Source organism: Orycteropus afer, unplaced genomic scaffold (assembly GCF_000298275.1).
Source record: "Orycteropus afer afer isolate SDZICR_OR568_19922 unplaced genomic scaffold, OryAfe1.0 scaffold00144, whole genome shotgun sequence".
In the NCBI taxonomy this organism is placed as follows: domain Eukaryota; kingdom Metazoa; phylum Chordata; class Mammalia; order Tubulidentata; family Orycteropodidae; genus Orycteropus; species Orycteropus afer.
In genome coordinates, this window is record NW_006921731.1 from 1,570,282 (window position 1) to 1,582,864 (window position 12,583).

The window sequence follows — 12,583 nt, forward strand, 5'->3', positions numbered from 1 at the left end:
CCCCCAATAATTTGTGTTACGAACTATGGTGGAGGTATCAACTTTTCACAGCACTTCTGGGGCAATTACTGAATGGGATGGGATCAGATCTGCTGCTGTTACCTTTTGTGGGAGAAGAGAGAAGGGACAGAGGAATACACTTGGCTGTAAAGAAGAGATCTGCTTTGCCTCTTAACATATAGGTAGGTGCTCAAAATGTTAGCTCTTCTGAATTCAGAAAAAAAAAAACCTTTATATACTAGCAATTGTGAAGTATAATGATGTGAAATGCCAATTTTACTTGCAACATCTCTGAATTAGCATTATCTTCCTAGCCAATTATCTTAAAAGGAAAATAGAAATAAACCAAGGTCTTAAACCCAAGGTGAGTCTCTCCTAGATGAGAAAAAGACATACCTAGAAAAATCTTAAAATTTTTATGGACTGGACTTTGGAAACTTTTTTTTCCTCCCAGCCTGGTGTAATTTCTCTGAGGTGGTACATAGGTAGACCAGGACTCTGAAAAAGAGCTGCACACTTTGTCAGAAAACACTGAGGCTTTTAGGGCCGAGAAGAGATGGTCTCTGTTAAGAATAGTGAAAGCTGGAATTCTTCAAAAGAAGAAGCCTAAGAAGTCATTAAACTATAAGGCAAATAGAAATCCCCTGGAGTGTATTTAAACGAAGAATGTTAAGATCCCACCCCTAGAGATTCTAGATTCTGTTAAGTCTGAGGTGGAGCCCAAAAAGTTGCATACCTTACAAACTTCCCAGATGAAGTTGAAACTGCTAGTCCAGGGACTGTACTCTGAGAATCACTGGTGTAAAGAAGAGTAGATGGGATTTAGAGTTATAAATATTTGGTAAGACATGTCTTTCTGAGCCTCTAACTACAAATAGGGAGCTCTGGTAGCATAGTGGCTAAGACACTTGCCTGCTAACCAGACGGCTGGTGGTTCAAACCCACCAGCCACTCCTTGGAAGGAAGGTTGGGCAATCCTACTTCCGTAGTGATACTGCCTCGGAAACCCAAGGAGGGATTGCTATGAGTCGGGTTTGACTTGACGGCACATAACAACAACAACAACTACAAATAACGTTTAATTCTGAAGTTCCAGCAGCCTCCACCACCTCAGAGGAGTAGATTCTGTCTTTAGCTGTTATCAACACAGCAGTGGCCATAAAGATAGACTGGGATATAGTGTACTTCAGACAAATTCACTTCCTAATCTATAAAATGGGGTTAAACCTACCTTCAGATAGGTAGGTTGTGATAAGGTTTAATAAAGTTTTAGTACACATAGCAGTTGCTAGATTGAACACTAGCTACCATACCCTACTGCCCTGTTGTTGTTGTTGTTGTTGTTATTTGCCATTGAGTCGGCCCTGACTCATAGCGACCCCTGTATAGAATTACTAATATTTCAACACAGGAATTTGTTCATTGAAACTACAAAGTAAGTTTAAATTATTAACGAAGCAAAGATGTGAATTTGATCAGCCATGTCTTCACCAAAAGCATGTCAGGGGAATTCAATGTTCTGATTCCTCTTCTTTAGGACTGTCAATGGCGGGATACCAGCTTTGGTCACCATGGACCCCACTGGATGAGAGCTTTCAATGGCTGCGGCATACAACACCTACACCTTCTTCTAAACACCCCTTCAGGGCCTCCCCCTGCTTCCCACACACTCCTTCTGACCTTGAAGTGCAGCTGTGTTTTCAAGAGGTCACTCTAGTCCTAGACAGCCCATTTCTGGAAACTGGAGTGAGTCCCAAGTTACCCTGCCACACGTCACAGTTCCGAACCATGAACAACAAGAAAGGGCTGGTTAGGAAGCCCCAACCTGTCCGTCTCAGTGGAGTAGATTCTGTCTTTGGCAGGGTCATCACTGTTCAGCCACCAAAGTGGACTGGGACCTTCAGAGTTTCAGACAAGTCAGCCTTTTGCAAAATCATCAGTCAGGAGCACCGGTGGCCCACTGGACTTAAGGAGCCTCAGATTCAGATGACTGTGACTATGTGCAAACAGATGCTGCGCTCTATCCTCTTGTTGTATGCAACATATAAGAAGTGCACCTTCGCCTTGCAACACTCCAAGTAAAGGATCTCCACCTGATTCCCAGTTCTCACACCATGGCCTTTAGTATGTGCCTGAAGCTTGCAGAACCTGCTCATGTAAACAAAACTGTGACACCAGCCCAGCCATCTTGCTTTGCTGTCAAGCAGTGACAATTCAGAAGCCCCTTTCCTGCCTTTCCTCCAATACTGAGCCAGTGACACAGAGCAAGGGAGAACAATTCCCTTGTAAAGTTGAACAATCGTTGAAAGAGTCAAACATTAACATGTACATGTGATAAAGAGCCATTAAATAAACTACATAAACCAATGAGCCTAGTGTGACTTCACTTAAAACACCTAAGACCACAATCAGCTAGGGGAAGAAAAAGTGGTATCCAGGAAGGGGACATATGCATTTCTATATACCAGAGGATGAAGGAGGTCAAAAATCTAATGTGAGTCCAGGATTATTTAAAAAAAGAAAAATCAAGTATCTACCCCCACCAGGAAAAAAAACACCCAACAAGCCATACCCTAATATCACTGGATAATAAAAATGTGGGTAGAAATAGTAACAAATATTTAACAGTATTTACAGCTTGGCAAGAAAGAACTTGGTGCTGGGCTTTCTATCAGAAGACAGAGTTCCCCATTATAGCTGAAGTGTACTCCTAATGGTCTATTTCTAATAAACTAGAAGTTATTCAGTTACATTCTTGTAACTATAGGTATAATTCAGAATAATGCTGAAATAAACCTTATATGTACACAAAGTCAACATGAGTTTGATGCTGCCTTTTCCCCTTCTGTATTATATTAACACAATGCAAAAAGAAAAACCGAGTAGACAAGATTCCTTGTTGACATTCTCTGGGCATTGATAAGAAATTCATGTAACTCCTCCAAAACTATCACAGAGATCTTCTCATTTCAAAGATGGTCTTTAGAGTAGGAAATACATGATTTCAATATGTAGAAGTGATGTGTTGGTATAAGTCTCCATTATTTCTCTACCCAATCCCCAATTCAAGCCCGTCTAATCCTTGAATGATGAAGGAAATCCAGTAAGAGAAATGAGGTAGCTAAGGCAAAACTTAAAAGGGAAATTTATTTGTAAAACTGGTATGAGCTTAAATTCTAGGATAAATCAAAGAGTTTCAAAAGTAGTGCCAAAGCTTAGCTAAACCAAGTTTTCACTCTGCGACATACCACTGCCACACTCAGCCAAACCATTAAGCAGTGCTACATTGGAATCCTGAGTCAGGGTCTCTGGCGATGTCAGACAATCTATGAAATCCGTAACTTAGTTGATTCAGAAAAGTCCCCTCTTTAAAGATAAAATAGAATGTTTCTAACTGGAAAGACAGATAGCAGATTTCAAAGCCATAACACAAAATGGTAGGAGGCTGGTAGAAATGGGGAGGAGATGACAACAGTCTCTGAGGTCTAATCAGACTCATCACTCTCATCACTATCTTGCTCTTTTCCTTCACCACTTCCTTCATCTTCTTCATCCTAAGAGGCAAAAGGTAATTAAGTTAAATATTTAAGTCATTAGGTCTGGGAGACCTGCTCCCACAGGACACAGAAATAATTATCCATAACACATTTTAAACAATTAATTTGTAAAACGAATCAGAGTCTCTCCTTCATTCTTCTTGACATCATGACTTCTAACCCAAGGCCATGGAGGGAAACCATTTTGATACTGACTTATGATAATATTCTACAACTAAACCAAATTTGCTTGTCTTTTAAATAAGCCATGGTCCTCTCCAGCTCTACTCCACGGATTTGACAAAGGAAGAAAACAGGCATCCAGTATAGAAAGGTTTGCTAAACTAAAAAGTATCAGTGTATTTCAGCAAGAATCCAGTAAAAAATTCCATCTGATCTGCTACTCTAATCTAAGAGATTTATTTAACAAAAAGTACCAAACATTACAATAGGATATTGTCTGCTTTAAATTCTTTATGGAAACAAGCTAGAGGTATAGTATACATATAAAACCATCATCAGAGGACCATGTGATAAAATAATTTTTTTTTACGAAATGATCTTTCTGCATCAGCCTCAACTTGCACAGAGGCTACAAAGCAGGGGCTCTTAAATCTGAGCTTCTCGGTGTGTATAGCCCACCCACATTTTAGCAAAATTTTATAAATGCACACTTTTTTTTTTTAAGCTTTCTTTAAACTCTCAAAAGCATCTGTATCCCAGGAAATAATAAGGATCTCCTATGCTATTTTATTCCTCAGTGGTGGCAGCTTTTGCTTCTGCTTTGGTTAAAGCATTTCTATTTTTATATGTCAAACGTGTTTAAATGATTTAACTCATTCTTCTCAAAACTCATATCTTGGTGCCTTCTTTTCTACCCTCTAAAATGGTTTCAGGTATGATTTTAAGAGAAATAGGCTACAATGGAATGGAATTTTCAACTCTGTAAGATGTGCCACAACTTGAGATATTAAAAAATGATTATAAAATTGTGTGGTTGTTTTTTATGAGCATGTAATAGAATTTATATAAGCACATAATCTTTTTTTTGGAGGAAATGGAGATGGAGTAGAAGTGTTTGATTATCAACATGAACAGGAAAAGTTCTGTAGTCTCTACCAAATCAGAATAACAAAAGTAACCATCAAGGCACACTTTGTTGTGGTTTGCAGATACCTCCTTTGCTTTGCCCTTGGAGACCTGGGATGATGTGTCATCCTCACTCTCATTTGCTATGCTCTCCTGGGAATTCTGGGACATAATTTCTTCACCCTAAATGTGGACCAAGACAAATGGTGGGTTATAATGATCACATGTGGGGCCTCAAAGGGAAGAAAGGGAAGTATAGTTATTTTCCAAAGAAATGGGAAAGGCAAACAGGTGGAGAAAGGTTTACTTTACAAGAAGAACAAAGGAAAATAGTGTAGCTGTTCAAACATAGTCCAAACATGGACATCAACTTGTGCTCAGTGTCTGAAGAAGTGATATTCAGCTCAAGGTTTCTGACATGCCCATGACTCTGATGTAATAAGCAGTTCTTAAAAAGGTCCATCTTTGTATTCTAATATCATACAAGACTTTATAAGGCCAGACTGTATTAGTGATTCTTGGAGTCAATGTTGACTATGGTTCTAAAAGTTTCCAAATACCTTAAGATGTATGAGCACCGATACACCAAATACGAATGGCCATACAGAGGCTGAAGGGATGGTATGGTGAAAAGGTTTAAGAACATTATCTGAGCCCCAGGCTTACCTGCAAGTCCCGGTTTTTGAGATTGCCCAGCCAGAAAGCCTCCTGGCAATTGTTGAGGATAAGCATGGCTTCCACTCTGTAAACCAACAACTCTAGGGTCTTTTTGAGCAAAGGCACATGTTTGGTGAGTCCCATGTCCTGGTGAATCTAAGTAGGAACACATGCACCCGCCTGGGTTCATCATCATGCCTACATATTTCCTGTAAAGAAACTTTTGAATTCTTGACACCCTGAACATTCAATAAGTGCATACACCCTGCCAAACATATGTTCCATCAAAATTAGTAGTCTGGTAGAGTACCCTGAAGAGAATGGCAGCTGTCCTTCAAGCTAAAAAAACTCCAAAAGCCCAGAAGTAAACCACCAACACCTTCAAATTCCTCTTCCTAAATTCTTATTAACCAATCAATGAATTTACCCAGAATATTCTTAAACATACACAACTTGTCTGTCAGCAGTGGTGGCTTGTGTTTTGCTGTGAGGCTAGAAGCTATGCCACTGGTATTTCAAATACCATCAGAGTCACCCATGGTAGGTGGGTTTCAGTGGAGCTTCCAGACCAAGAAAGACTGGGAAGAAGGATGAGGCTATCCACTTCTGAAAAAATTAGCCAATGAAAACCTTACAAATAGCAGTAAAACACTGTCCGATTATGTTGCCAGAAGATGACCCCTCAGGTTGGAAGACACTCAAAATACGACTGGGAAAGAGCTGCCTCCTCAAAGTAGAGTAAATCTTAATGATGTGGACAGAGTAAAGTTTTCAGGGCTGTCATTTGCTGATGTGGCATGACTCAAAGTGAGAAGATACAGCTGTAAACATACATTAATAACTGGAATGTGGAATGTATTAAGTATGAATCTAGGAAAACTAGAAGTTGTCAAAAATAAAATGGAATACATAAAGATTGATATTCTAAGCATTACTGCTGTTCTTATGTGCCTTGGAGTCGGACTCAACTCATAGTGACCCCTCCTTCAGTTTCCGAGGCAGTATCACTATGGAAGTAGATTGCCCAACCTTCTTTCCGAGGAGTGGCTGGTGGGTTTGAACTGCCGGCCTTCTGGTTATCAGTCAAGTGCCTTAGGCGGCACTATGCTACCAGAGCTCCTATCCTAAGCATTAGTGAGATGAAATGGACTGGTATTGGCTATTTTGGCATCACATTCATCATCAAAAATAACACTGAAAGATCCACCCTGAAGTACAATGCTGTCAGTGATAGGATAATAATCATATATCTACAAGAAAGACCAATTAATATTACTGTTATTAAAATTTATGTACCAACCTCTAAAGCCAAAAAAAAGAGACACTGAAAATTTTTACTAACTTCTGCAGTCTGAAATTGACCAAACATATAATCAGGATGTATTGATAATTACTGGTGATTGAAATGAGAAAGTCAGAAACAAAGAAGCATCAGTAGTTGGGAAATATGGCCTTGGTGATAGAAAGGATGCTGGAGATCACATGATAGAACTTTGCATGACTAATGATTTATTCAATGCAAATGCATTTTTCAACAAGGTAAACAGCAACTACACACATGGACCTCACCAGATGGAATACACAAGAATTAAATCAACTGCATCTGTGGAAAGAGATGATATCAATAATTGTGATGACTCAATATCATCAGTGAGAACAGGGGCCAACTGTGGAACAGAACATCAATTGCTCATATGCAAGTTCAAATTGAAGCTGAAGAAAATTAAAACAAGTCCACAAGAGCCAAAATACAACTTTGAGTATATCCCACCTGAATTTAGAGACAATCTCACAAATAGATTTGACGCACTGAACACCAAGGACCAAAGACCAGATGAATTGTGGGATGATATCAAGAACATCATATATGAAGAAAGTAAAAGGTCATTAAAAAGACAGGAAAGAAAGAAAAAAACAAAATAGAAGTCAGAAGAGACTCTCTCAAAACTTGCTCTTGAAGCAAAGAAGAATGAAGAAAACCAAAGATTCATGGAAACAATTAGTCCAAGTGAATGGTACACCATGTGATCCTATACAACTATGAGACCAGAACTAGATGGTGCCCAGCTACCACTGTCAACCACTCGGAGGGGGAATCTATGTAGGAGATCCTGGATAGAGTGAGAGAACAATGTAGAACAAAACTCAAAATCATTTAGAAAAAAAAAAAAAGGACCAGGTTTGCTAGTCTGATAGAGCCTGATAGAACCACTGAGACTATGGCCCCCAGCTGCCCTTCAGATCTAGAACTGAACCCACTCCTGTGGCTTCCAGTCAAATAAAAGACAGGCATATGAGGTGAACATTTACACTAGGGAGATATGCTCCTTGGAGAGAACAATCATGAGAGAATAGAAGGGCTGTGTGTGCACAGGGAGACAGCTTAGGGGGCAGGAGTGCACAGAGGGAAGGACAAAGGGAAGAGTTAACTATGGGGAGGAAGTGGGAGGGGAGTTGTAGCATTGTGGTAAATTGTAGTCAATGTCATGAGACAAAGTACATGTAAGCTGCTATATGGAAAGTAAATTTGCTTTGTAAACTTTCACCCAAATCACAATTAAAAAAAAAAAAATCTTGCTCTTGAAGTAGCTAAAGCAAATGGAAGAAATGATGAAATAAAAGAGCTATATTAAGATTTCAAAGGGCAGCTCAAGAAGACAAAGTATTATAATGGAATGTGCAAAGACCTGAAGTTAAAAAATCAAAAGAGAAAAATATACTCAGTATTTCTCAAGCTGAAAGAACTAAAGAAAAAATTCAAGCTTTGAGTTGCAATACTGAAGGATCCTATGGGAAAAATAATGAGCAATGCAGGAAGCATCAAAAGATGGAAGGAATACACAGAGTCACTGTACCAATAAGAAGTGGTTGATGTTCAACCATTTCAAGAGGCAGCATGTGATCAAGAACTGATGGTACTGAAGGAAGAAGTTTAAGCTGCACTGGAGGAACTGGTGAGAAATAAAGCTATAGGAATTGACAGAATACCCACTGAGAAGTTTCAATAAATGAATGCAATGCTGGAAGTGCTCATTTGTTTATGCCAATCAATTTGGATGACAGCTATCTGGCCAATTCTCTGGAAGAGATCCATATTTGTGCCCATTCCAAAGAAAGGTGATCCAACAGAATGCAGAAATTATTGAACAATATAATCTCATACACAAGTAAAATTTTGCTTCTGTTGCAGCAGTACATTGACAGGGAACTGCGAGAAATTCAAGTCAGATTCAGAAGAGGACATGGAACGAGGGATATTATTGCTGATGTCAGATGGATCTTGGCTGAAAGTAAAGAATACCAGAAAGATGTTTACCTGTGTTCTATTGACAATATATAGGCATTCCACTGGGTGGATCATAACAAATTATGGATAACATTGCAAAGAATGGGAATTCCAGAACACTTAATTGTGCTCATGAGGAACCTATACATAGACCAAGAGGCAGTTGTTCGAACAGAGCAAGGGGATACTGCATGGTTTAAAATCAGGAAAGGTGTGTGTCAGGGTTGTATCGTTTCATCATACTTATTCAATCTATATGCTGAGCAAATAATCCAAAAAGCTGGACTATATGAAGAATGTGGCATCAGGATTGGAGGTAGACTTGCAATATTGCAATATACAGCTGACATAACCTTGCTTGCTGAAAGCAAAGAAGACTCAAAGTACTTACTGATGATCAAAGACTACAGCCTTCAGTATGGATTACATCTCAACACAAGAAAACAAAAATCCTTACAACTGGACCAATAAGCAGGAGCTCTGGTGGCTTAGTGCCTAAGGCATTTGACTGCTAATCAGAAGGTTAGCAGTTCAAACCGACCAGTCACTCCTCGAAAGGAAGGTTGGGCAATCTACTTCCATAGTGATACTGCCTTGGAAACAAGGAGGGGTCGCTATGAGTTGGGTTAGACTCGATGGCAGTTTAGTGGTTTTTGGGGACTGATAGCAACATCACAATAAATGGAGAAAAGGCTGAAATTGTCAAGGATTTTTTTTTACTTGGATCCACAACAATGCCCTGAAAGCAGCAGTCAAGAAATCAAACGATGTATTGCATTGGGCAAATCTGCTGCAAAAGACTTCTTTGAAGTGTTAAAGAGCAAAGATGTCACTTTGAAGACTGAAGTGTGGCAAGGCATATTTTCAATAGCCTCTGTTTTGGTTACCTAGTGCCACTCTGACAGGAATGTAGCACAAATGGGATGGCCTTAACAGTTTATTCTTTTACAATTTTGGAGGCTAGAAATCCAAATTCAAAGTGCCAGGCTCTAGGGGCTGGGTGAAAGCCCCTCAACCTTGGGCTTCAGCTCTGCCTCTTGCTCCCGGCCCACTGAAGCTTGAGGCTTTTCTTCACCTAGGCAGTTGCTGGATGCTGAGGCTGATAAACCCAAGGCTGACAAGTAAAAAGACACAGTCCTGATATTACCAAACAACATGGCAGGCCACTAATTCAAGTCCAGAAAAAGTCTCAAGATCAGCAGGGCAGAGCAGGCTGCTGAACGACGACTTGGCTACATGCAGGGTTCAAGTGTGCTAAAAAGCTGGAGACCTTCCTCAAAGTTGCTTCTTATATACTGGAAGCAGCCCATAATCCCTAAAGCAGCTATTCAGCTGCTCCAGATTTCACCATGGAGCTAATTACCAATCTCACCATGGGGAATAACTACATCCAGCTGCCCAGCCACTCAATTAGGCCCATGACATACAACTTTAGTGACCACAGTCTCATATGCATGCGAAAGCTGGACAGTGAATAAGGAAGAGAGAAGAAAAATAGATGCATTTTAATGTGGTGTTGGAGAAGAATATTGAATACATCATGGACTGCCAGAAGAATAAACAAATCTATCTTGGAAGAAGTATATCCATAATGCTCCTTAGAAGTGAGGATGACGAGACTTTCTCTCTCATAGTTTGGTCATGTTATCAGGAGGGACCAGTCCCTGGAGAAGGATAAGCTTGGTAAAGTCGAGGGTCAGTGAAAAAGGGGAAGACCCTTAACTAGATGGATTGACACAATGGCTGCAACAAGGGACTCAAGCATGACAGCTATTATGAGGATAGCATAGGACAAGGTGGTGTTTTGTTCTGTTGTACACAGGGTCACTATAGGCTGAAACTGAGTAGGCGGCATCTAAACAATTCTCAAACACATTTATGCTGCTATAAAGCAACGGAGTTGTCCTACTTAACTGAGAAGGAGAAGAGTCCTTAAAATTCCACCTTCTAAACTTAGAACTAGGGAGGAAGTGAGCAATAGGAACAAACTGAAGAATCATTTGGCTTGCCAGTGCAGAACTCTACGGCTTCTGTCTTGCGTTCTTTTAGACAAAGGGTGTCTGGTTCATCAACTGTAAGAGGGCTTCAAGTTTTTAAGTCCTTTGTTGTTGTTGTTGTTATTTGCCATCGAGTCGGCCCCGACTCATAGCGACCCCTCCTTGGGTTTCCGAGGCAGTATCACTACGGAAGTAGGATTGCCCAACCTTCCTTCCGAGGAGTGGCTGGTGGGTTTGAACCGCCAGCCTTCTGGTTAGCAGTCAAGTGCCTTAGCCACTATGCTACCAGAGCTCCCTTAAGTCCTTTAATGCTGCTGAAATGTTCTCATAAGAGGCAGATGTGTTCCTTGACAAGTAAGCAGTAGAAGTAAATAGCTTTCAAGATGGTTGCTTTTAGAACCACCTCTTGTCTCCAGCAGAGAGTCATTACTTACATAAAAGTCCTCCCACACAAAATGCTTTGTAGCAGTAATACATCCACCAGCATTCTGTATCTCTTACTAAAGCAGAGCTTCTAGAGGGAATAGGGCTATGGAGCTCAAGTCAAATTTCAGATGCAGAAATTCCCCTCTAAATGATTTCTAATCTTAGGCAGCAACTGAAGATTTGACCATTCTCAACAAGTGCCTTTGGACAGACACAGCCCCAGATACAAAGGCTCAAGAAGGGTAAAAAGGAAGAAATAAATGAAGCTTAGGATCCTCCATGAGCACTTGCAGATTAAGCAAATAGGAAGGCTAGGGATGCACCTACTTTCTCTCTTACCTTGGAATGTCCACACAGATGATGAAGCAGCCTAGTGTCCAACTGGAAGGTTTCCAATAAGCTCAGAACATCTTCCTATAATGAACAAAATTCATTATGCTGCATGAAGTGTTTGCATTTCATTTCAGATGCAAGATTCCCTCATAACCAAGGGCTTCCAAGAGGATAAACTCTGTAGGTTCTAGCTGTTATACTGCTAATAATCTTAATTTGGTCCTCAAACAGTAGGAGGAGTGTTGGCTAGCTGCCATCTCAATCGTCTCATTTTTGTTCCTTGGGTAATGGAAAAAAATGTAAATCTGAGAGTGATTAAGACCTGGATTTTAGTAGGTTACTATGCCTCAGTTTCTTACCTACAACATTAGAATAGAGTACCTCCTTTTGCCTCTCTCTGAGTTATGAGGAATCAACCAAGTATTGTGAAAGTGTTTGGCAAAGTTTAACTTTCTAAATGTGTGTCAGAAATCATCATCTCTGCTTCCATCCCCATTTTACTACACTTGTTCTGGGTCCCACTTGGCTAAAATACTCTCACAACTGTCAATTACAAGAGCAAGGAGTTTTATGAGACAAACGAGTTTTTTTTTTTTTTTTTCCTAATTACTCTTGAGAGTAGACCCAGAGAAGCACAAAGAAAAAAAGCAAATGACATACAGATCCATGAGGCCATAGGAGTGCATCAGCATAATAAAATCAACTAGAAGGAACCACCATCCTTAGATCTAGATTAGATGTTAGAAGGTGGGTTTGAACCAGAGTGGGTCTGAGTTTAGCCCCACTCAGCAGAATATACAGTCCTACTGAACATCTCTGCCTATAGCTGAAGTGGACCACATAGACTGGGCCCAGAAACTGGAGCAAGGGGACTGCCCTACCTCCAGCCCAGAATTCACCATGAACTTATCTGCCAGGCAACTGTACAGAATACATCCTAGCTCTCTGGCTTTCAGATCTTACCCGGTGTTTTCTGAAACTGAAGTCTAGGAGCGGCATACACTGCTTCAGAAATGCTTCCACAAAGAGATGCCCATACTGAAGAACAGAGGAGACACTGTGATGAACTTGGTGACATCTAGCTGAGGTTTCTCACCTGAAAGGCCCCTGTCTGTGGCAGCACAGCATCACCCAGCCCAGGGATTTTATGTTATTATATAGAAAAAAATAAATTGGGGGCGGGGAACAAAAGATTAATTTGGAGAATCTATCTTAATGCAAAAACTCCATGGGCCTGCTAACTAAAGCCCCAGAATTAG

General features: G+C 40.3%; 2 protein-coding genes across 2 annotated transcripts in view; one reads left to right on the plus strand and one right to left on the minus strand.

The window, feature by feature from the left end:
- Positions 1 to 74: 74 nt before the first annotated feature.
- Positions 75 to 2,082, plus strand: FANCD2OS (FANCD2 opposite strand). Its single transcript, XM_007945820.2, has 2 exons — positions 75 to 186; positions 1,538 to 2,082. The coding sequence occupies exon 2, from the start codon at positions 1,546 to 1,548 to the stop codon at positions 2,080 to 2,082; it is 537 nt and encodes a 178-aa protein (XP_007944011.1). The 5' UTR covers positions 75 to 186; positions 1,538 to 1,545.
- A 1,403-nt stretch (positions 2,083 to 3,485) lies between these two features.
- Positions 3,486 to 12,583, minus strand: part of FANCD2 (FA complementation group D2) — an 84,412-nt gene continuing 75,314 nt past the window's right edge. The window contains exons 39-43 of the mRNA XM_042781654.1: positions 12,288 to 12,362; positions 11,331 to 11,405; positions 5,292 to 5,438; positions 4,713 to 4,808; positions 3,486 to 3,554 (exon numbers count right to left, since the gene is read on the minus strand). Coding sequence (XP_042637588.1) covers positions 3,486 to 3,554; positions 4,713 to 4,808; positions 5,292 to 5,438; positions 11,331 to 11,405; positions 12,288 to 12,362 — 462 coding nt within the window. The remainder of the gene's footprint in view (positions 3,555 to 4,712; positions 4,809 to 5,291; positions 5,439 to 11,330; positions 11,406 to 12,287; positions 12,363 to 12,583) is intronic.